A 24,615-nucleotide genomic window follows, 5' to 3' on the forward strand; every position below is an offset into this window, starting at 1 on the left:
TGCTTGTGATGTAGACAGCATGGACTCATGAGAATTGGCTCTCTCTCAGGGCGGAGAGTGGGTGCACAGGTGGGCATTCTGCACTGGTCCGTGTCTGTACACAGCACGGACAGCACTGCGCGTGATAGGTGATGAGGAGGGGCTGTCTTTAAGAGCTGCTTGTTCAAGGGCATTTGGGCCCTTTTAAAGTGTATTCAATGGTAATAATATGTTCTACTTTGAAAAATTAATAGTGCGAAATTGTTAACTCTTAAACAGCAACAGCTACCTTCACCATCTTGATAAATACCTTTGTAGCTGCCTTTTTAAGGTAGACATGTATGTGCAAATGAGTGCAGTGCATGGTTTTTCTATAAGTGCAAGGATATGCAGATACATCTGTTCTTGTAATTCAGCCTTCTGTTGAGAACGTAGTGAGGCCGTAGCACTACAGGGGACACACTGAATGCACACTAGCACATTGGCGTGTCTGTCCAGTGAGGCCGTAGCACTGCAGGGGACACACTGAATGCGCACTAGCACACTGGCGTGTCTGTCCAGTGAGGCCATAGCACTGCAGGGGACACACTGAATGCGCACTAGGACACTGGCGTGTCTGTCCAGTGAGGCCGTAGCACTGCAGGGGACACACTGAATGCGCACTAGCACACTGGCGTGTCTGTCCAGTGAGGCCGTAGCACTGCAGGGGACACACTGAATGTGCACTAGGACACTGGCGTGTCTGTCCAGTGAGGCCGTAGCACTGCAGGGGACACACTGAATGCGCACTAGGACACTGGCGTGTCTGTCCAGTGAGGCCGTAGCACTGCAGGGGACACACTGAATGCGCACTAGCACACTGGCGTGTCTGTCCAGTGAGGCCGTAGCACTGCAGGGGACACACTGAATGTGCACTAGAACACTGGCGTGTCTGTCCAGTGAGGCCGTAGCACTGCAGGGGACACACTGAATGTGCACTAGGACACTGGCGTGTCTGTCCAGTGAGGCCGTAGCACTGCAGGGGACGAGCTGTGGATTGCGGAAGTTCACTTCAGGCTTCTTGCCATTTTTTTCTGGCTCAATTGGCCAATACTTGTATGCAAGATGATAAATGATCGCTTGTTTGACCTTCATTGGGTAATGCAACGGACTTCCCTTGTAAATGGACTGTGTGTTTTAATCAGTTTTTCTACTGTGCATGTTTTTTCCTTAATAATCTTAAGTCTTTGATAGAACTGCTGTACTTGCAGTATTTGTTCAGCATGTTCTTTCCACACTCATGTCTTCATCAGTGCATGACCTTTGTCAGAGAGAACGTTGTCTTTTTAATGCTGTAAAAAAATCTTGCCGATTATGTCCATTGCAGTTTTTGAGTTTCATGATCTGATTTTGATTTTCTTGGTATAGCATTCAGTGATGACGATTATTGAATAGCCTAATGTGTTTGTGGGTTCATTTCTGCTCTTCTGTTTGAGTTTGTAAATTCTTACAGAATGTTATCTGTGAAGTTTAGCTTAGTGGTGTTATGATCAGAGAGCATGGTCTGTTATTTTCAGCTTCTTGACTGTGAAAACTTGTTTGTGGATTAGTTTTAGACCGTTAACCCTAGTTAGCCTAAAGTTTCCACGAAAAGTTGAAATAATTGTGTAATGAACCATTTGTGCCTGCCAGTCAGATTCCGCAGTTACTTGCATTGTGTGACATGTGTTTTATGTGATGCATGTTTATAAATGTTGGAATGTGGCTTTTTGTAACCAGGCTTCTTAACCATTGGTACTAGTGTTTTGTCTCTTTGACATATCAATAAGTAAGAAAGACGTGTTAGAGTATCTATTTACGGTGTAATGACTTTGTCAGTTTCTTATTGTGTCTGCCAATTTTTTCTTTCCAGATTTTGATGCTCTTTTACTTAAATGTAAGCAGAATGTTTGTATCTTTTTGGTAATTGAACCTCATTATTTAGTGAGCCTCTTTGTATAATAGGTAGTTATTAATAACTTTTTAAAATATTTACTGTTTTGTCTTTAGATGAGCATTGGCCTAGCTTATATTTTTTGGTTTTAATTTCGGATGAGTTTTTTTAGAGCTAGACTAAATATGCAGCTAGATTCTTTAAATTATGTTTCTTAAATTTATGATAGATTCAATACATATTTATTAGGATAGATGGCATACTGGGATTTACTTGTTAACTTCTCATATCATACAAATAAACTTTGTACTTTTTGAAAGATATATTTATTTGTTTATTTGAAAATCAGAGCTGGATAGTGGGCAGGGAGAGAGGTATTCCAGCCCCAGGTTCACCCTCCCAGTGGCCCTGACAGCTAAGACTGGGCTGAATCTAAGCCAGGAACTAAGAGCTTCACCAGGTCTCCCACGTGGCTGTGGGAGTCAAGCACTTGACCTTCTGCTGTTTTGCCAGTCGTGTAGCTGGGAGCTGCAGCAGAGACGTGCTAGCTGGGAGCTGCAGCAGAGACGTGCTAGCTGGGAGCTGCAGCAGAGACGTGCTAGCTGGGAGCTGCAGCAGAGACGTGCTAGCTGGGAGCTGCAGCAGAGACGTGCTAGCTGGGAGCTGCAGCAGAGACGGGGCAGCTGGGAGCTGCAGCAGAGACGTGCTAGCTGGGAGCTGCAGCAGAGACGGGGCAGCTGGGAGCTGCAGCAGAGACGGGGCAGCTGGGAGCTGCAGCAGAGACGGGGCAGCTGGGAGCTGCAGCAGAGACGTGCTAGCTGGGAGGAAATGCTGGCGCGGCAGGGGACGCCTCCATTCCAGTCCACCGCCACGCCGTCCCCAAACACTGCGTTCTTAGTTGGCATTTTTATTTCAGATTTTCCTCTAATGAGTTAGAAACTTATAAACTATATCTATCCTTTTATTTTTTAGTTTTAATTTTATCCTTCTGTATGATCATGATCAAATCCAGATTTTAATAATATCCAACCCAGCATTGATAGTGTAGCAGTATGGTGTTAAGCTGCTGTCTGTGACGCCAACTTCCCATGAGTGCCAGTTGAGCCTGGCTGCTCTCCTGGGATCCAGCTCCCTGTATCTGTGCCTGGGAAACCGGAGGAGGATGGCTCACGTGCTTGCCTGTCGCCCATCTGAAAGACTGGAATGTAATTCCAGGTTCCTGTCTTCAGTCTGGCCCAACCCTGAACATTTTGGAAGTACATTTTTTTAAGTTATTTCCAGAAGCACAGACAGTAGAAACAAAAGTACAAAAAGGATTACATCTGGGTACACTGCTTCTGCACAGCAGAGGCAACACAGCCTGGGAGAAAGTGTTTTCAGACTCTGATCTGAGACCGGATTAATAGCCAGAATGCATAAGAAGCCCCAGAAACCTGAGAATGGAAGACCAACAGTCCAGTTAGAAATCGGGCTAAGGGTATGGACTGGCATTTTTCAAAGGATGAAATACAAATAAACATTATACCCGTGAGAAGATGCTCAGATCAGTAGCCGTGAGGGATGTGCCTCAGAATGACGGTTCTCCCAGAAATTACAAACAGACAAATGAGTGCTGCTGAGGGTGTGGAGAAGGAACCTCAACAGAGCATCGGTGGGCTTGTAAACTAGTGCAGGATGGAGCCCTCCACACCTGACAGTGGATCTACCACAGGACCAAGCCATGCCACGCCTGAGGATCCACCCAGAGGAAGTTGGCATATGAAAGAGGGTTTTCTTTAAAGATGTGTTTATGAGGAGAGACTGAAGGCTCTTCCATGTGCTGGTTCACTTCCCAGAGGGGCACCGTAGCTGGAGCTGCTTCTGGGTCTCTCACAGAGTGCAGGGGCTCAAGGCCCTGGGCCATGCTCCTCTGTTCTCCCAGGTCACAAACAGAACCTAGGTGGGAAGTGGAGCAGCTGGGACATAAGGGGTGCTGGCACTTGATGGTGGAGGATTAGCCAGTTGAGCTGTGAGCCAGCCCCTGAAAGAATCTTTCATAACTCCACTTTATAGCAGCTTAACTCCGATAAAATATAAAATTAATCAGAAGTTCATGAACTGATGACTGGACTGAGAAAGTGTGGTATACACCTGATACTCAACCATCGAAAAGAATGAAATTCTGTTTTTTACAACAGACTGGATGCAATTGGAGGGAATTATGGTTAGTAAAACAAGCCAGTCTCGAGAAGACCAATGTATGTTTTCTCTGATTTTGGTAGTTAATAGAATATCAATAAGTAATGTGTATGAAAAAAAAAAAGCCTGACATCTTGAGGCTTGATTGGTTCCTTCTTGAAAAAGGAACATTGAAAATTAGCTTAAAAAAGAAAAGGAAATTAGCTTAATCACAATTGTGGTGTTTTTCTTTCTTTTTTTCCTCATTGTTGTCATTGGCGATCCAGTGTTTTCCTTAGATGCCTAAAATAAGACAAGAAAGCTGGAGGTGCTGGCAGATCGGGCAGGAAGTGGTGGTGGCTGTACATAGCTGCTCGTGCAATCACTTCCATCCTTTCCTCTGGAATCCAGGGGTTGCTGGAGCTTCCCCCGTAAATGCGTGCTGCAGTGCTAGGAAGGGAGGGCTGCACACTGTCTTTGTCTCCCTGGGCTGTGCATGTCCCCAGCCCCGCCCCTTAAGGATGCACACCTGCCTATAGTACATGTCTTATGGAGCCTTTGTCCCCACATGTTCCCCTGGCATACATGGCTTCTAGAGAGACCGAGGGATGCTGACCAGTGGGCTCAGGGTGGCTGGAAGAGGCCTTCGTTAGTTTGGAGGGACACCGCGCAGCCGTAGACTGGGGCGGCAGGAGCCGCTGGTTGTGGTCTTAAACCGTAGACACTCATGCTTGAGAACCTGTAGGGTTGTGTGAAGCTGCACATTCTAGTCCAATGTTCAAGTTAGTTTTGGCCGTATTTTTGCCTGAACATTAAATATGTGATGAATTATGTCCATGAAGTATTGGTTTTTTTCAATTTATTGTTTTTATTCGAAAGGCAGATAGAATAGGGACAGAAAGATCTTCCATCCATTGATTCACTTCCCAGGTGGCCGCAATGGCTGGAGCTGCGCCAATCCAAAACCAGAAGCCTCTTCCAGGACTCCCACATGGGTGCAGGGTCCCAAAGCGTTGGGTCGTCCTCGACTACATTGCCAGGCCACAAGCAGGGAGCTGGATGGGAAGCTGGGCTGCAGGAACACAACCTGACTCCCATTTGGGACCCCGGTGCATGCAAGGCAAGGGCTTTAGCCACTAGGCTACAGCACTGGATGGACCAGTGTAGTGTTATTTAAACAAAGGCAGTAGACAAGGCCTTAGACATATTGCCAAAGGAGAAATAAATTTATTCTTGACTTGACGAATTGATTTACAATAAACTTAAGTCCTTTTTAATAGGTAGGTAAGGGTTCAAGGTCCCTAAAAGCCTGCTGTGTTTTGAATGGTGCACTTGAACCTGCAGGTACAGAAGATGATGCGTGCTCAGGGCAAGGCCACTGACTGGTGACGGCTCTGCAGTGCTGGGCGTGCTGGTACGCAGCGCCGTAAAGCTCTGTGTGGGGAGTGCTGAACGGAAAGCCCAGGTCACCGGGGTGTAGCCCAGGACCTCGCGCCAAGCAGGAGCCTTGAGAGGTGCCAGAAATTGGTAGTATCATTAAAGGAACTTTGAGATTTCACAAAGGGCAAGAAGTTTCTACCAGACAGCAGGGTAAATATTTAAAGGGTGGAGGTAAATTAAATATTAAAAGTATTGTCAATTAAAATTGATCACAAAGACATTCTTAAAACCCAGAAACCCTGCATCTCATCAGTAGAATGCTTGTTGTCTTGTACTGTGTTTCATGCTATGGTCTGTTGCCCTGTCTTGTGGCTGTCACTCAACAGGAGGAAATGTGGTATGGTGACGTCACACCCTGTGACCTGTTGCTGGCCTAAGTGTAAAATAAATAAACAAATAAGTAAAGAACACAGACTCGCTTTCTGTATGGAGTCAAGATCCCGTGATTTGAATATGAGAATACAGATGCTTCCTGCTGAAGCTGTGAGGAACGTGGGAACAGTCAGGCTCCCTGCTTTGTTCACTCAGGTAACCCCAGTCAGAGGCCCTGTTCAGAGGGTCCCCTCGGGGGTCAGACCTGCTGCTGTGTCATCTCCAGGAGGCTCCCTCACCGCCACACCATGCCTTTTTCCTGCGGTGCTTCAACTAAGCCAGGGAACCTGGGTGCGCCATCAGGCCGGCAGGGAGCCCAGCATCATCTGTCTTCATGCTCCACTTTTATTACTGAGCTCTGGGGCAAGGGTGGGGAAGCCTTTTTCCTGCCGAGGGCTTCTGGGTGTTCATAACATCACTCATGGACTGTACAGAATTATTCACTTGCACGTTAGTCTGCTTGAGGGCCACTGCATTTTGAGTTCCATCTGCAGGTGCCTTGGCAGGGCCACTGCTTTCACTGGCCGTGGACTGGCTGCCACCCCTGCTCTGGAGAGAAAGAAGGCCTCCCTTCTTGTTCCCATCCCTGCCCTTTGAGCTGTCGACACTGATGGGCGCTTGAGCTGTCGCTGCTGAGATTGGGAAGGGAGTTGAATACAGCCGCAGGCAGCCAGCGACTTCTGTGTCGGTCAGCGCAGCTTCTGATGGAGTGTCAGTTTCCAGTCTTTGGAGTAGCTGATGGGAACCTAATAAATTGGGACATGGGTTTGATATTATTGTAAAAACTTTATGTGCCCTGGTTTTATCAAATGAGTTTAAGTGCATCTAGGATAATGCCCTTTTAATTATGTAGTAAAGAATTACAGTAAGTGCCAGTAGTTGTACCTTGTTTGTGCTGAACACACTATGTTTGTTGTTTTATCTGGGATACTTGTGTCATAGGAGCTGAAAGAGGTTTGATCACGGCAGGCAAACCACAGAGGAGCTGCGCATTGAAACCAGTGTAGCTGCACAGAGCGCCAGGGAGGCGGCCTCATGGAGAGCTGGGACCGTGCGGGCCTTGGTGTCTGTCACGGGCTCTCCGGAAAAGCTGTGAGCGTAGTACCATGAGTGTTCCTAGAATCTTTGATCGCCAAGCTGAAATTAGATTTTTAAAAAAAGATTTAATTTATTTTTACTGAAAAGGTAGATTTACAGAGGAGAGACAGAAAGATCTGTGTCTGCTGTCACTCCCCAAGTGGCTGCAACAGCTGGAGCCAAGCCAATCCAAAGCCAGGAGCCAGGAGCTTCTGGGTTTCCCATGCAGGTGCAGGGTCCCAAGGCTTTGGGCCACAAGCAGGGGGCTGGCTGGAAGGCAAAGCAGCCAGTACATGAACTGGGCACCTGTATGGGATCCCGTCGCTTGCAAGGCGAGGACTCTAAGCACTAGGCTACTGCACCAGGTCCAGATTGGGGTACTGATTAGATTAATGTGTGTTGGGGTTGGTGTTGCATCCTCCTACCCCGTGATTTTGTGGACCTCAACCTCAGTTTTATCTTCCTTGCCTACCTATTTTCTAAGAGTTCTGATATTTGTACAAATGTTACTGACTAGTAGTTGGGGGAAGACATGACTGCATACACGCTATGTTTTGGCCTTAGGCTTTTTTCTAATGCAGTTATCATTTTCATAAAGGAACATGTTCTTTCCTATCCTTGGGACTTGCAGCTTTCTCGGTCAGTTTTTAGTTTTCTCATTTGTAATAGAAATAAGTGTGGTAGATGCTTTACTTCCCCTTGACTTTGAGAAATGAATGTGGAACCTAGAGACCAAGGCCTGTTCATGGCAAGATTTGCCTGCCCTGCTGTTGCCCTAGACCAAGACTGACCAGGACTCCTTTCAAGTGCTCACAGGGAGTAGGACTGCCTCCGCCCCTGTCCAGGCACAGGGTGTCACAGTGACAGAAGCCAGGGGCCGAGCAGGAGGACAGGGAGTGCTGTGCTCACAGTCAGTGCCTTAGAGATTCTAGAAAGATGGCTTTTCTTTGATATGTGTCATTTCCTGTTTCCCAGCAGTGATTGGCACCAATGACCCCTTGGTTTTTATGAAGCAATAAAAACCTGGGAGAACTTGGGTCAACTTCCCGTTTAATAATCGCAGTAGAGATGGCAGTTGCGCGAAGACAGGGAGGAAACTTGGAGATGAGGGAGCTGAGACATGCAAGACCCAGAAGTGCATGAATTAATTGGTATGTGAAACCAGAAAGCAGTATGTCTCTAAACCTAAGATAGACATTTGTAGAATATAGAAAACATTAGTAACAGAATAAAAAAGAGCTGGCACTAATTCTGGATTTAGCAGGAGTTAGTTGGATTTGCTGCACACGAGTAGCCGACAGAAGAGTGGACTAGACGTTTGTATGGGTGATGACTCCTAGAAATTTTGACATGATTTCTCTTTAAGTTTCCTGACATTACAGACCAAAGGTTATGGAAGAAGGTTTCCCAGTGTTTTGATATTTTGCATTCTGTTGATTTTTTTTTCCCTGTCTCCTCCAATCTGTGTTCCCCTTGACCCCAGAGGTCCCTTCAGGACTGTAGAGCCAGCATCCGTCTTCCTGGCACACGAGTGCCACCTAGTGGACGGAAGACCAGAGTTGGCACCAGAGCAGTTGCCTGTTCTGTTTAGAGTGCTTTGAGACCCTTGAGAGTGGTGGTTGCTTGAGTTTTGTTTGTTTGGGGATTTTTTTTTCGTTAGTATTTTATGTTATGATTTTTTATTCTTATCATTTTACAGTTTTGTAGGTATAGAGCTTCCCCTTCTATCTCCTTCCCTTCCCCTCCCCCCCACTGTCCCCTATATTTTGTAACAATATAGTCCTGCAGCTGTAGTTTCAGCTGCAGTGTTCTGCTCTTTACATGGGTCATGACGTTGTAGGTGTAAGCAGTGGTAGAGAGTCTAGTCTTTTGTTGTTTAGGTATATTTAACAGTTTTGGGGGGCTTAGCTTTATTCAGGAATAGCGATGCATACTGCCGACCTTTGATTCCCGGTACTCTGGTCTCTGCTACATCCTTCCTTTGTGAGATTACGTGTATACTTACTTACCTTTATAGCTTTCTGTTTTGTATTTTGGCTGGAAGTTGTCCAGATTGACTGAGCTTTATAAAAGATCACTGCCAGGCCTCCTAGCAGCTCTGCACGTCCAGCCATTGGCCTGCGGTCAATCAGCTGCCGTCCAGTTGCGTTGATTGTTCTCCATGTGTGAAGCAAATGACAGGCCAAGAGTGGATGACTGAATCCGTTGAGTTTGTTTCTGAAAACCGTTCATTTGTAGGATGAGTCCCAGAGATTGACTTGTTGAAGGCTGGAGCAAGAGGGAGAGAAGGGGACAGAGTGATTGTGTGCCCTGCAGCTGCTGCACCCCTCAGTGGCCACAGTGGCTGGGCCTGGGCCAGGCGAAGGACAGATGAGGAGCTGAGCCCAGGGGCACAGCCCGAGTGCATTAGTAGGAGCTCAAGGACTTGAATCGGTGTCCATGCCAGATCACAATGTTGGTGGCTTAACTTACTACAGCACAGCACTAGCCACAAAGTGACTTATTTAAAGGGGGAGAAAAGTTGCTTTAGTTCTATTTTGAATCTTTCCAAATCAGGCCAGTTGGTTTCTCTAAAAAGTAATGCTTTTGTAGAGACTGTGTTTATAAGGATACCCTCTAAGCAGTTTCTGAAAGAGAATTTCCAAGAGAGTATATTTTAGAAGAATTTTTAATAGCAAGGATTTAAGAAAAAAAAAAAAAACACCGAAAGGATTTCTTGGAAGCCAACCATGTTCTTGTGTGTGTGTATAGGGAATGATGCGCCGTCCCACCGTCCACACACCTGCTGGTGAAGAAGCATTGTTAGGCTTGTTAACTTCCTAAATAAAATGTGGAAGCAAAAAATAATTTTAAAGTGCTTTTACATTCTTGAAAGTATGTCATTATATTAAGTTTTTTTGTACTGTTATTTGTTAATATGCTTCTTTTTGTATTTCAGAAAAGATGTTGGTTTAAAGCGATTTTTCCCTAAGAGTTTACTGGATTCTGTCAAGGTAATTAGAATCTCTTGTGTCATGACCAAATGCTGAAACTTTGCCAGTTATCTCAAGTGGTAGACTGTATGCGATGCTCTTTTGTCCTTTAGGTGAGAAGCTGACAGTTGTGTTGTGGCAGGTCGGCACTGGGGGATGCAGCTGTCTCCCGCAAAGCCCGGCCTTACCCCTTGGTTGCACAGCTTCCCAGCTAAGAACAACAGTGACACAGGCACCGCGTCCTGCCACCTCAGCCATTACAGTCTCAGATGTTTTGACACAAAGAAAATGAATATTTAATTTATATCAAAAACAATCATGCTGGGTGAATCCTGTGTAGCGTTGTGTGTGTGTGCGTGTGTTGCTAACGTGCTTAGCAAGGCAGTGGAAGATGGCCCCAATGTTTGAGCTCCCGCCACCCGTGTGGCAACGCAGCTGGAGCCCTGCCTCCTGGCTGCAACCTGGTCCTGCCTGGCCATGGTGGCCATTTGTCTCTCAGTTGCTCTGCCTTTCAGATTGAGAAAGGTAAGTAGTTCATGGTGTAGAGGCTTCCAGGAGAAGCGGAGCTGGCTCAGTGGCTGCAGCAGAGGAGGCGCTGCCCTCCCAGCGGGGCAGGCCGTGCGGCCGTGCTGGCTGAGAGCGTCCACATCCCCAGGGACGTGCAGCCTGGGGCCGCCCTGGGTGCCTCCGTGCCAGTGCGACGAGTCCTGAGCGAAGCAGGACCCCCCCTTTTCACTCAGCTTTGGGATAACCTGAGGGGAGAGATCATAGAAATGTTGGTGGTTTTAAAAAGTAGTTTTGGATTTATTTGAAAGTCAGAATTACAAAGAAAGACGGGGAGTCAGAGATGTTCCGTCCGCTGGGTTTCTCTTCAGATGGCTGCCGTGGCCAGTACGGGGCTAGACCGAAGCAAGGAGCTGCATCCAGGTCTCCCATATGAGGCACAGGGGAATCGAATATGTGGCCCATGCTCCACTCTCTTCCCAGGCCTCTGACAGAGTTGGATGGGAAGTGGAGCAGCCAGGACACAAACTAGTGCCTATACAGGATGCTGGCACAGCAGACAGTGGCTTTACTTGCTATGGTACAACAGCAACCTGGTAGCCTTTGTTTTAAAGTATAAAGCATCCGATGAGTGCAATGCAATGTGTATTGACTAGCAGAGAAGGAAAAAAACACACTTTTCTAATGTTCCATGCCTTTTTTCTAGTAATGCTATTGTCTATTTAAATGTTCTCTGACCCGTATGTGAAGTCCCGAGCAGGCTTCTGAGGAAGCAGCTCTGATGGAGCACAGCTGCGTCCTGTGAGCAGAAGGTCGGATGTACAGAATCGGGCAGAACTCTGTCCTCATCCACGGTGGCCGCAGGCCATCGGCGTGCACGTACTGCCCCAGAGCAGCAGTCAGCCAGAAGGCAAGCAGCTGTGCAGGTGGACATGGGCAGTGTGCAGCGCACCAGGACAAGGGGAGGAAGGGTTCTGTCCCTTGGGAGGGTCTCAGGCGGTGACTGCACTCCTGGAGCTGTGGGAATGGGAGACTTGGTGTGACCTGTGCTGTCTGTCCGTGGGGTGAGGAGAAAGGTCATGACGACAGCCACTGGTGTGGGCCTCAGTTCTCACACACCCGTGTCGGCATGGAAGAGTTGCCTGTGCAAGGTGCAGTGAGGCCCAGTCCGCCTCAGTGCTGAGAGTGGTTCTGAAAAGCAGGCCCAGTGCTCTCAGAACCGGTGTCAGGTCGCCTTGAATTGTGCATGGGAAGAAGGAATGCAGTCCGAGGTATTTTCTAGGTTTTGAAAGGCTCTTCATCTTCAAAACAGGTTCCACACGGGCGCTGCTAGGTTCTGTCTGTTATGTGAGCATAGCCAAGACAGAGCAGATGCGCCTGAGCCCGGGCCGGGGCTGGCCCACTCTTCCATGCTAGCTCTCCAGAAACTTCAGCTTCAGTGTTGTGTACTCTGCTATTCACCCACCACCAATGCAAAAACAGTTTTTTGCTCTTAGAAACTTGACGGTTTCTTGATTGTACTCTCACGTGTCAGTGAGGTGCTTGTTTGCGTTGTGTTTGACTACACTGCGTTCTAAGATGTGCAGAAGTGAAGACACTGTCATTTGCATTCTGCAGTCTGTGCCTTGTTTTGGACTTAGTACCTGGTGTGTGCTGCTATCTGGCAGGTCTTGTAAGATGAATAACATCGGGGAGACTGGGTAGAGGGCACAGTGTGAAGAGGAGCATGGGAGTAAGACTGACGCTTCTGGAAGGCTGTATGTAGTGGGGAAAAGCAACAGGAGCTTGCTTTCCTGGATGTCTGTTCTGCTGTCTTCTGAAACACATCCCCATACCTCAGGCGCAGACTGGCCAAGAGCCCTCTGCATGGCCTCCCTTGAGCTCACCTTGTCTTCCATCGCAAGCCACATGGTGCTGTGTGCTTCTGGCCGACAGTCCGGGATCAGAGCTCAGACTGCACAGGAGACCTGAGGACATGTCGCTGTGGACGGCCTTTGCGTGTGGAGCTGAACGCTGAGCTGAGAGGAGCTCCAGCACCGTGGGCATTCACTGCAGGTCTTACAGCGGGGGCAGGCCTCCTCACTTGGAGAGTTCAGAATAGAAATTTGAAGCTGTCTGGAGGGCAGATTAAAGGTACCGGGGCCAGAAGCCAGAGGAGCCAGGAGTGACAAAAGGGTCCAGGCCTGTGGTGATCCTGGCACAGGAGGGAGGAAGGGATGAGAGTTCTTGGCTCTGATTAGGGTGGAGCGGGGTTGATTGTTGACCACAAATCCAGTCGATGTCATGGAGTGGTTCTTCAAGCAGATTCTTCCAAGTGACTTCTGAGTAAAAGGGAATTGGCTTCTTACTAGCTTAATCAGGATGCCCATCCCGCTGGTAGGTAAACAGTGCTGCTTACCAAGGATACCCCCCGCAGTGTAACCACTACATTGGAAAGAGGTGCTGTTCGCACAGACCCATGCTTTGAAAATATTCCAATAAATCTTCAGCTGAAAAGAAATTCATGTCCCTTCCTGTGTCTTCTGAAGTACTTCTGTGAATCACCTGTATCAGTTCACATTTGCTTTTCATTAAAACACAGGATGGCCATGCATTTGTTTTTATAAAAGCTGTTTTGGCTTCCTTGTCATTTTCCTTTAGTTTTCTAGATCATTGTTAATGGGTGGCATTCATGTTAAACTACCGAAATCCTGCCTCCTGCTTGATGAAGCTCAAGTTAAGTGTGGTAAACGCCAAAACAGGATCTAAGCTGTCTGTGCCTCAGCAAGCTAGTTTAAATATCTGTCTCTGTTAGTGGTAAAAGAGACACATTTTAAAAAATCCCCATCCCATTAAAACAAGTCCAAACCAAATCAAAGGAATTCTGTATATTCTGTTCATTGTTTGTCAGGAATGCCAAGGTCATAGGAGACGGAGGCTGAGAGGCCGGCCAGATGACCAGGCAGCAAGTGGCTAAAGCTGGGAACTAAGCTCCAGTTAGGTGATGAGAGTGATCCTGGAGGGGTGCCATGTGGGAGCTCGGAACAGACCCAGCAACTGTGTTGTATCTTGGCAACTCCATTGTAAACCTGAAGTTTTCTGCGGCTCGGCATGATAGCGTAGTGGTTAAAGTCCTTGACTCGCATGTGCCAGGATCCCATATGATTGCCGGTTCTAATCCTGCCAGCCCTGCCTCCCATCCAACTCCTTGCTTGTGGCCTGGGAAAGCAGTCGAGGACGGCCCAAAGCCTTGGGACCCTGCACCTGCGTGGGAGACCCAGAGGAAGTTCCTGGCTCCTGGCTTCAGATTGGCTCAGCTCCAGCCGTTGTGGCCGCTTGGGGAGTGAACCATCAGACGGAGGATCTTCCTCTCTGTCTCTCCTCCTCTCTGTATATCTGACTTTGTTATAAAATAAATAAATCTTTTTTAAAAAGTTTTCTGATTAAGGAACCTACTCGTTTTTAAAGATTTATTTGCTGCCTTTCAAATCAATCAGTCAAGGAGACAGAGAGGGAAAAACAGTACAGCAGCCTCTGCATGTTGCTTCCTCAGATGGCCACAAGAGATGGCGCTGGGCCAGACCACGGCCATGGCCCGAGAACTCCATCTGGGTCTGCTGCATGTTCCTTGCTGTGTGTCGTAGTAGAGAGCTGGATTGGAATTAGCCTGGCACTGTGCTGTGGGACACTGGTGTCCCATGCAGACCTAACCCGCTGGAGCACAGTGCTGACGGCAGGGACAGTTACCTTGCTTTGAGAAACTAGTCACTATTTTCATTCCTGTGATCAGTTGATGGTGATTTCAGGTTCAGTTGTGTTGAGCACAGAAATTTATGACGTCATACAGGTAAGGCATTCCCAGTCTGAGACTCAAGTGCTCCAAAATCCAAAACTTTCTGAGCACGAGTTTCCAGTTTTGGAACATTTCAGATTTGAGACTTTGAGATGAGGGATGTCCGGCTGATGAAGTGTCTGGAATTAGAATGGTTTAGGCAGGAATATGCAGCCTGCATGCTTGTGGGCTGTGAAACCCTGATCCTGCTCTGCTGGGATCTCAGTGGGATGCGCAGGAGAATGTGAGAAAACCTTGCTTTCTGGTGTAGGTAGACCCTGGAGATAGGAGAACAAGGACCGCTCCCTCTTTGCCTCAGTGCTCATACCTGTATTTGGGGGTCGTCATTATTGGCACAGTGGATTAAACCACCACCTGTTTTGCCAGCATTCCATGTCAGAACGGTGTGTGTCCAGCTTCCAGCTGCTCTACCTCCTATCCAGCTCCCTGCTAATTAGTGCCTGGGAAAAGAGCAGAGGATGGTCCAAGTCCCTAGGTCCCTACACCGGACAGGAGACGCAGCTGGAACTTGGAGTGTTTGACTTCAGCTTGGCTCGTCTTGGTTACTGCAGCCATTTGAGGGGTGACGGACCGCTGGCTGGGTGATGCCCATCGGTCTCTGCTTTTCCCCGCCCCTCCCTTCTCTTTGTCACTCTGTCTTAAATAAGTAAATATAATTAAAAAAAAAAACCCTATAGTACTTGATGACGTGGTGGAAGGGGTTCCTTAAAGCCGTATTCCGAGCTTGTTTGCAGTCCATTCCTCCGGCAGCCCTGGGAACGCATGGTCTCCAGCAGCACCCGTGATCATTAGGTCGATGGTCACCGTTCAGTGCGGCTGCTTCAGCCTCACAGTACCACCTCACTGGAAGAGGTGTCACGGTCTTTGTTCTCTCTGCGTGGAGAGTGGCTGAAAATTGAATGGTGTCCATGCAGACCAGCTGCTGAGGTTCGGATCATAGTACAGAGCAACCTTTCTGGCCTCTAACAGTTCTACAAGTGTGTTAATGTGTGTCAAAATAGTCTTGGAATCTACATTGTGTGGAGCTGTTCATTGCTTAGAAATTAGGACGGAAGTGGAGCTCCCTAAAGTGTCCTTGTGGAAAAGAAGGGAGGCAGACTGCACTGCAGGTGACCCTGGAGCCGGTGCCCGGGTGGCAGACTGCACTGCAGGTGAACCTGGAGCCGGTGCCCGGGTGGCAGTTGCACTGCAGGTGAACCTGGAGCCGGTGCCCGGGTGGCAGACTGCACTGCAGGTGACCCTGGAGCCGGTGCCCGGGTGGCAGACTGCACTGCAGGTGAACCTGGAGCCGGTGCCCGGGTGGCAGACTGCACTGCAGGTGAACCTGGAGCCGGTGCCCTTCTTTCCGAGATCCTGGGCGGGAGAGCTCCCAACAAGATCCTCCCTCCTCAGCCGAATGAGCAGCTCCGCCGCCCTTTCTCCTGCTCTCTGTTGCGCCAAGCTGTTGGGCCTTTACTTGAACATTCCCTTAACGCGTAGATCCCTTCTCGAGCACTCCTACGGCTCTGTGCTCGTGGAAGCGAGGAGTGGTGACGTGTGCGGTGGCACGTCTGTTGCCAGAGTGACAGCGAGTCTGCAGAGAGAAGCTGTTCACAGCAGCTCACTACTTTGACCTAGTTCCTCTGTAATGTAGCCACTTGGTCCCCCCCTCTGGCTAGGCCAGTCAGCTCAGGACTGTCAGACTGTCTTTGTGCATTTGGGTTACGGGTGCTGACGTCACCTGCTGTGGATTTGGCCCCAGCTGGTGAAAGGGCAGCTCGTCTCATCATGTCACCCGTCCATTTCTTAGTCTCTCTTTATCTTCTGTAGTTTTGTTGAAACCGAAGCGTTTTATCCAGTTGTTTTCTTCAGGAGGTTTTGGCCCACCTGTGCTCCTTTTACTCAGGCCTTCATCACTTGTCATTTGCCTAGGGAAGATTTTAACTTGTTTTTGTCCAGCCTTTTGATGATGACTCTGGGTAATTGTAGCTACAACAACTCCAATACTGGCCACCACAGCACCTTCCTCTAAATTTTAAAAACATATTTGCAAAGTGGAGACAAAAAGATAGAGATCTCCTGTCTGCTCTTTCACCCTCCAAATGGCCACAGCAGCCGACAGTGAGTCAGGGTGAAGCTCTGGACGGGACCTCCCATGGGGGTGTCAGGAATCCTAGAGCTGGAGCCATCACCTGCTCTTTGCAGGCTGAGGTGGGCAGGGATGGCGGCACTCCCCATGGCCGTATCTTCATTCCTGGGTCAGAAGCTCGCTGAGCCCTTCTTAACCTGCTCTTTAGTCATCCTCAGACCTTGTTGTGAGGACGTTTAAACTGGGTGGAGTGGAGGAGGTGGGCAGCAGGGAAGGGGTATAGGGGAGGCGGAGGAGGGGGCAGGGGAGGGGACAAGAAAGGCGGTGGAGGGGGCAGGGGAAGGGACAGGGAAGGCGGTGGAGGGGGCAGCAGGAGAAGGGCTCGCCCTCAGCTCCTGCTCAGACTGTCAGTGCTTGCTCGTTCTGGCAGGCAGGAGGTGGACAGGACAGCAGTGGGGCTAGGCTGGCCTGGGGGTGACCACAAGGTGTGAACGAGGAGCTGCTGGGCATCTAGGCACAACACAGAGCCCGGGCCTCTTTTCTGGACCTCTTGTACGGGGTTCTTAGTCTTGGTAGGCCATGTCAGTACTTACCCGAGTTAAATATTCCTGTCAGAATCCTGAGTGTGAGTGACCCGGGTCAGCAGCCAGGATATCCCTTTTGGAAGCTAAGTCACAGTGATGACGCCTGGATATCAGAGGGAAAGCCACTGCCGTCTGGCCCCTCCTCAGATGCCGTCACAGAACCTGTATTCCTGGCTGCCTGGGACCTGCCGCCTCGAGAGCCTGCTCTCTGCTACACAGAGCTTTGTGGGTATACACTAAAAATCCCGCCCTGAGAGGCCAACGCTGAGAGGTCCCACAGTTGGGCTCTGTTCCATGTGCCTTGCTGTGAGCTGACCAGGTGCCCCGCATGGGCCTTCGATCTCAAGACACTTTTCGAGGCCCCTGTGCTGGGCATGCAGTCTGCATGGTCAGCTTTTCTCATGCCACAGCATAGTACAGTTCTTAATGTCGGTGTGCCGGAGTCCAGCTCCAGCTGAGTTCGGAACTTGGGAAGGGTGCGTGGATGAGGCGCAAAGAGGAACGAAATGGACCACTACGATTCAGGGATCATCACAGACAATGCATGAAAGCTGTCCACTTTTTTATATAGAAGCAGTCAAACTCTAGCTCAGACTTTTACGTCATGGTCAAGTGGGTGTTTTCAAGGATAATTCTGCCGTTTGCTTCACCTAAAAACTCTAGAAGTTCCTGCTACAATTCTTATTGTACAACTCAATCTTGTATCATAAAGAAAAGAACCTGGACCTGGCGCGGTGGCGCAGTGGTTAAGGTCCTCGCCTTGCACACCCCGGGATCCCATATGGGCACCGGTTCTAATCCTGGTGGGCATGCTTCCCATCCAGCTCCCTGCTTGTAGCCTGGGAAAGCAGTCAAGGACGGCCCAAATATTTGGGACTCTGCACCCATGTGGGAGACCTGGAGGAACTTTCTGGCTCCTGGCTCCAGATTGGCACAGCACAGGCCGTTGGGCTCACTTAGGGAGTGAGCCACCAGAATGAAGATCTTCCTGTCTGTTTCTCCTCCTCTATGTATATCCGCCTTTCCAATAAAAATAAATAAATCTTTTAAAAAAAGAAAAAAAGAAAAGGAGAACCTAAAGATCAAGGAAAGAATGAAACCCTAAATACAGGTCCCATAGTTAGCACAAGGTCAATGGGGACAGCCAAGACGGTATGGATAATAAAAGGCCCTTTTGCAAGACGTTGTTACTGACATCAACCTCCAAGCTCACACTGAGTAAAAAAGCCAACTCCACAGCAGCAAACAATGCCTGGATGGATTAGAATTTTGCAGGGTGGTCCAGTGTCCATGCAAAGGAAGTTGGAGCTGCGTTCAGGTGGTTGTAGAGACATCTGCCGGGCCCTGCAATACAGCAGGAAGACGGGGGCTGGGGTGGCTGGACAGAGAGGCACCCAACACCATTCGTGAGGGCTAGATAGTTGAGCTGGTTAGATAGAACTAAGCTTCAATACCCATTGTCATGTACGAGAGCTGAATGGGATGTGGGACAGACTGGACTAGTGTGCTACACATACTGGCAAACCAGGGTAGGAGGCGGGCCTGGTGGGGGTTATTGTGGGTCACTCCAACTAGGCTGCAGCTCCCACTGGTTTATGTGAGAGCCAAGTGTGTGCTGGGCAGAACCAGGCTGGACTGCAACACCAGTGGAAGTCAGGACTGAAACAGAACCAACCCAGCAGTTGCAAGCACCAGCTGATTGGGGCGATGGACTGTACCGGGCCTCTGTACTTGCTAGTACATACAAGAATCAAGTCTGGGAACACCTCAGACAAAGTTTCTTTAGGGATCTCCCCAATCGAAATGGCGGACTCAGAACCCTAATCATGAAAAGACAGAGGACAGAACAAGTCAATCAACCACCTCAGCCCTATGTTGGTAGCGAAAAACTGGGCAAATGGAGACTCTAAGATGGACTATGTCAATCAGTGGATTCTTCAACGACCTCATCGTGCTTGGAGTGGCGAGACTGGCAGCAATTCAGAACTGCTGAACTACCAAAACCACTTGAGCAAGACCCTTGGAGCATGCCCCACATCGGGGACCTGGGGTGGGTGGGAGACTGGGTGGGGCTTCTCTCTCTCTTTTTTTTTTTTTTTAAAGATTTATTTATTTTATTACAAAGTCAGATATACAGAAAGGAGGAGAGACAGAGAGGAAGATCTTCTGTCCGATGATTCACTCCCCAAGTGAGCTGCAACAACGGCCGGTGCGTGCCGATCCGATGCCGGGAACCTGGAACCTCTTCCGGGTCTCCATCACGGGTGCAGGGTCCCAAGGCTTTGGGCCGTCCTCGACTGCTTTCCCAGGCCACAAACAGGTAGCTGATGGGAAGTGGAGCTGCCGGGATTAGAACTGGCGCCCATATGGGATCCCGGGGCGTCCAAGGCAAGAACTTTAGCCACTAGGCCACGCCGCCGGGCCCGGGGGCTTCTCTCTTAAAATCCCGCTTTACCTCAGATACATGAAGGAAACAATGTGGAAATAATAGTCTTACCCACTTCCCTATAGCCCTTGAACCTTTTTACCCAAATTAACTATGTAAAGATTGTCAAAAATATAATTAAAAAATGAAAAAACTTAAAAGAACAATGTCCTGTGATTTTATTATTTGCACTGAAGGTCACAGTTTTGCATGGATTCTGGTTTGTGTTGCCTTCTGAAGGTGCATGCGTTTTCCCTCGCTCGGTGGAATGTGTGCGTGCGCTCAGCTTCCCCCTTGCCGTTTCTAGGCTGTACTCGGTCTCAGTGCTATTTAGCACAGGTTCTAATAGGCACGCTACTGCCTTACAAATTTCTGCCTAACAAATACCACTGAACTGCATGCTGAAAAATGGCAGAGGTGATGAATTCTAAGTTCTGTAGGTTTTACAGATAAAGGAAAGAAAAACAGCTTTGAGAAATCTACAGCCCTTTGGTTGTGTGGTGTTTCCTGCGCGTGTGCTTGTTGGGTGGTGGGAGGAGATGGAGACCCCACTGTTAGTGTTGTGGTCTGAGAGGAGTTCTTGTGACTCTACCCTGCAGGCCAAAACCCTGCGAAAACTGATCCAGCAGACGTTCCGGCAGTTCGCCAACCTCAACAGGGAGGAGAGTATTCTCAAATTCTTCGAGATCCTGTCTCCGGTGTACAGATTCGATAAGGAATGCTTCAAGTGTGCGCTCGGGGTGTGTATGGCAGCCGGACAGGGTCCAACTGGCACCCTCTGTTCACTTTGTAACTACAAATAGCAACACTTCAGATTAATGGAAAGCTAATTTGTAACATTTTTTGCCAGTATCAAAATATTGTCATTTTTAAGTGGGGGAAATTGTGTCAATGTGAGAATAAAATTGCCCTTTTCAAGTAGCATGCCTTGGTTCAGTGGGGTTTTTATTTTGGAGCTAGCAGTTTGCTGGCTCACTGCCCATAGGGACTGCCCAGGTGATGTTCCCCGGGCTCCTGGGTGTGTCTGGGCCCTGCATCCCGGGGACTGCCCAGATGATGTTGCCCGGGCTGCTGGGTGTGTCTGGGCCCTGCATCCTGGGGCAGTGGGCTTGCACATACTTCTTCTGTGGTTAGATGGATAATTAGCGGATAATTAGCTGGCCAGGCCAGCCTCTGTTTGGGTTTTTAATATGTCATGTCTATCTATCTAAAAATCTCTTTTTTCCTTTGGTTCTGCTGGCTTCCCTGTTGGGCCTTCCAAAGTCAAGCTGGATTATTTCGGTGGAGCTGGCCATTGGCCCGGAAGAAGGGATCAGTTACCTGACGGACAAGGGCTGCAGTGTAAGTCCCTTCTACGGAAAACAGACGCGGAGGCGGCACAGCAGGAAGATGGGATTCTTTATTCTATCAATAACTCTTGGTATTGCAGGGAGCGAGTACGTGGTCCACTAGCAATGTATGAAGTGCTTTGGAACCCCTTAGTTTTGGAGGGAAAGGAGTCCTAAAATTTCGCATGTTTAGTGAGAACTGAAGGGAGTTCCAGTTTATCTGGAAAAGTTTGAATGTTAGCTTTTTTTTTTTTAATTGATTTTTATTGAAAAGACAGGTTTACAGAGGAGGAGAGACAGAGAGAAAGATCTTCCATGCACTGGTTCATCCCCCAAATGGTCACAACAGCCAGAGCTGAGCTGATCTGAAGCCTGGAGTTTCATCCGGGTCTCCCATGTCGCAGTACCAGTGTGGGCCCCTGCATACTTGGGCTGTCCTCCACTGCTTTCCCAGGCCACAAACAGTGAGCTTGTTGGGAAGTGGAGCAGCCAGGACATGAACCTGCAGTGCCTGGATGGGGTGCCAACACGTGGAGGTGAAGGATCAGCCAATTGAGCCATCGTGCCAGTGTCTAAATATTAATTTTTCAACTAAAGTTCTGTATAAGATTTGACTGTAATTGTACTGGTGCCATATTTTTTGAGACATTCCCTTTTCGATAGTTTTAGAAAAATTATTTCATAAATTTGTAACACTGCTCAAGTTCCTACTAGCCTTCCTCAGCCTGCTGAGAACCAGGGGCGCATCCGATGGAAACCCACAGCACATCCCTTGCTGACACACCGAACAGCAGGTACAGCTCAGCTCCAGGACCGTCCTCCACTCTGTGTGGCTCCAGGAATAGATACTAGCAGTGATGGTCTAAGAGCAGCTTTAACCCAGTAATCATTCAAACAGACTAGGAGTTACAAAGCAGCTGTGCTCATAAAATGCTAGACAGAGAAGACAGGTGTCTTCCTTCACAAGGAGAACGAGAAGTTTTATTTAGAAAATGAGTGTAGCATTCTTGGAGAATTCTACACTTGACCTTAGGCAAAGGACCGAGAGGTGATGTAAGAATTCTACACTTGACCTTAGGCAAAGGACCGAGAGGTGATGTAAGAATTCTACACTTGACCTTAGGCAAAGGACCGAGAGGTGATGTAAGAATTCTTTAAGGCATATTATAAGAGTTCAATCTGTTTGGGAAGGGTCCTTCGAGTACCTGTTGTCTTGCTACTCTATTACACTAAATGAAGATGTTTCACAGTATTTATAGAAAAATAGAATTAAAAGATATTTTGGGGCCCGGCAGCGTGGCCTAGCGGCTAAAGTCCTCGCCTTAAATGTGCCGGAATCCCATATGAGCGCCAGTTCTAATCCTGGCAGCTCCACTTCCCATCCAGTTCCCTGCTTGTGGCCTGGGAAAGCAGTCGAGGACGGCCCAGGCCTTGGGACCCTGCACCCGCGTGGGAGACCCGGAAGAGGTTCCAGGTTCCCGGCATCGGATCGGCACAGCACTGGTTGTTACGGCTCACTTGGGAAGTGAAACATCGGATGGAAGATCTTCCTCTCTCTGTCTCTCCTCCTCTCTGTATATCTGACTTTGTAATAAAAATAAATAAATCTTTTTTTAAAAAAATATATTTTGGGTATTAAAAATTCACAATGCAAGGTGGATGTTTAGCCTGCAGTGTGAGACACCTGTGTCCTACGTGGGCATACTGGAGTAACTTCCTGGCTCTGCCTCCTGAGCCCAGCTTTCTGCCAGTGCAGACCCTAGAAGACCCCAGAGGGCTCAGGTGGTTCCTGCCATCTGCTGCAGAGGACCCCCCTGCGCCCCTGTTCCCAGCTGCAGTTCTCGCAGAACAGTGAGTGTCTACAAACCGTGGTTGGAGGCAGAGGAAGTTACGTGTGTCATGCAAACTTGCACTCTCTATCTTAGGTAGCTGTGAATCATATTTTTTTAAAGTTTCTGAATTTGTGTTTATCAGATCTTCAAATATTTAATGGGCATGTGTATTGTTTAAAAAGTGTGTTTTAAGAAATCTGTGCCAAAAGAAACATGTCTTTTGATTCCACAAATGGTTTATGTGCAGTCATAGCTCAGGGAGCACTGAAAGTGATCCACAGGCGCTGTGTGTGAAGGGGAGCACGGCACTCACTGTCCCTGAGACTGGCGGGTCCTTCAGGCCAGCGAAGGAGCCACCCCCCAGTCCCAGTCAGAGCGTTGATCCCCTCAGGATGACAGTCACAGAGTCACATGACGGTCTGGTAGGGCCAGCTTTCACAGTTGCTCTCCCAGCTCGTTAGCCTTATGGAAGCTCTCTCTAAGAATGTGGAATGCTCTTGGCATTGGTGAGACTCTCACAGAGCAGCTGACAGGACGGGGGAAGGGAGTTTTTTTAGCCGTGGTCCAATGGTTTTTCCCTTTTCTTTCCAAAGCCCACACATCTGGCTGACTTCAATCAAGTACAGACCATTCAGTATTCAAACAGCGAGGACAAGGACAGGAAAGGAATGCTTCAACTGAAAATAGCTGGCGCACCCGAGGTAAGGGCTCGCAGACACAGTCCTAAGGGCAGACTTGGTCACAGAAGGAGCTTAGAAAAAGTGATGTGCTTGGAGTGCGGCAGGAATGTCCATGGTTCATCAGAGTCACAGTTGCTTCCCAGGTCGTGAAGTCGTGGGTCAGACACTTGGTGCTGACTGTTGCTCTGAATAGGGCAGGAGAAAGACTTGAAATCACTCGGGCCTTTCGCTAAGTTCCAAGGAAATATGGGTTCTCTGGCTGTAACGGTTATAGTAAGGAAGTAGCTGCCACTTACAGCACGTATGCCATTGTCCCAGAAAACCAGCTGGGTACTGTGGTCAGCCACATCCTGGAGGGAGGGAGCTAAGGGACAGCGATGGACAGCAGTGGGCTTTACAATCAAAATCATCCGACTCCTTACCTCTGCTTCCTGATCTGTGACTTGCAGTTAGAGATGAGAAGTGGTGTGAGAACGCCCATGCTGCACAGGCATGGAGCAGAATCCTCCCTGCGAAGCAGCACCTCGTGGGGTTGGTGGTCCCACAGTTTGGCCTGTGTGTGGGGCGAGTTGTTTGGAACTCCGTGTCTGTACAGGACTCTCGCTGGGGGCAAGCTCTGTGTACCTGCTCTGCACTGGGACGGTAGAAGAGGAGGTTTGTGTCCACCTAGTGCAGAAAGCGCACCGGAAGTGAAAATCCAGACAGAGTGCTGATGATTTCCTGTCGTTTTGTCATTTTCTTATCCCTAAAATACTCTTTAGAATCCTGTAGCTTTGGGCTCGACTCGGTAGCCTAGCAGCTAAAGTCCTCACTTTGCACACGCCAGGATCCGATATGGGCACCGGTTCTAATCCCGGCAGCTCCACTTCCCATCTAGCTCCCTGCCTGTGGCCTGGGAAAGCAGTCGAGGACGGCCCAAAGCCTTGGGACCCTGCACCCGTGTGGGAGACCTGGAAGAGGCTTCTAGCTCCCCGGTTTGGATCGGTTCACCACCAGCCGTGCGGCCACTTGGGCAGTGAAGCAATGGATGGGAGATCTTCATCTCTGTATATCTGACTTTCTAACAAAAATAAAATCTTGAAAAAAGTCACTCAGCTGAGAAAGTTTCATGTAGATTATCATGAATTGAGACATACTTGTATATGACAAGAAAATCCAGCCTTGACTTCCCTAATAACACCCGATATGGACCTCTAGTAGGTTTGTTAACACTGGACAGGTTTAATGATGAGATGAGTGGCTTTTTTTTTTTTTAAGATTTATTTATTTATTTATTTTTAAAGATTTTATTATTATTATTGGAAAGCCGAATATACAGAGAGGAGGAGAGACAGAGAGGAAGATCTTCCATCCGATGTTTCACTCCCCAAGCTGCCATAACAACTGGAGCTGAGCTGATCCAAAGCCAGGAGACCAGAGCCTGTTCTGGGTCTCCCACATGGATGCAGGGTTC

The 24,615-nt window shown here is 48.6% G+C and overlaps 1 protein-coding gene across 15 annotated transcripts in view; it reads left to right on the plus strand.

Annotated features, from left to right (window-relative positions):
- The window catches only part of PTK2 (protein tyrosine kinase 2), a 261,868-nt gene that overhangs the window by 134,406 nt on the left and 102,847 nt on the right, over window positions 1-24,615 (plus strand). For all 15 annotated transcript variants that reach the window (XM_058668437.1, XM_058668443.1, XM_058668442.1 and 12 more), the window contains 4 exons: window positions 9,876-9,930; window positions 19,922-20,062; window positions 20,586-20,663; window positions 23,076-23,183. In XM_058668437.1, the coding sequence (XP_058524420.1) occupies window positions 9,876-9,930; window positions 19,922-20,062; window positions 20,586-20,663; window positions 23,076-23,183 (382 nt within the window). The remainder of the gene's footprint in view (window positions 1-9,875; window positions 9,931-19,921; window positions 20,063-20,585; window positions 20,664-23,075; window positions 23,184-24,615) is intronic.

The sequence above is a fragment of the Ochotona princeps genome, chromosome 9 (genome assembly GCF_030435755.1).
Source record: "Ochotona princeps isolate mOchPri1 chromosome 9, mOchPri1.hap1, whole genome shotgun sequence".
Lineage (NCBI taxonomy): Eukaryota > Metazoa > Chordata > Mammalia > Lagomorpha > Ochotonidae > Ochotona > Ochotona princeps.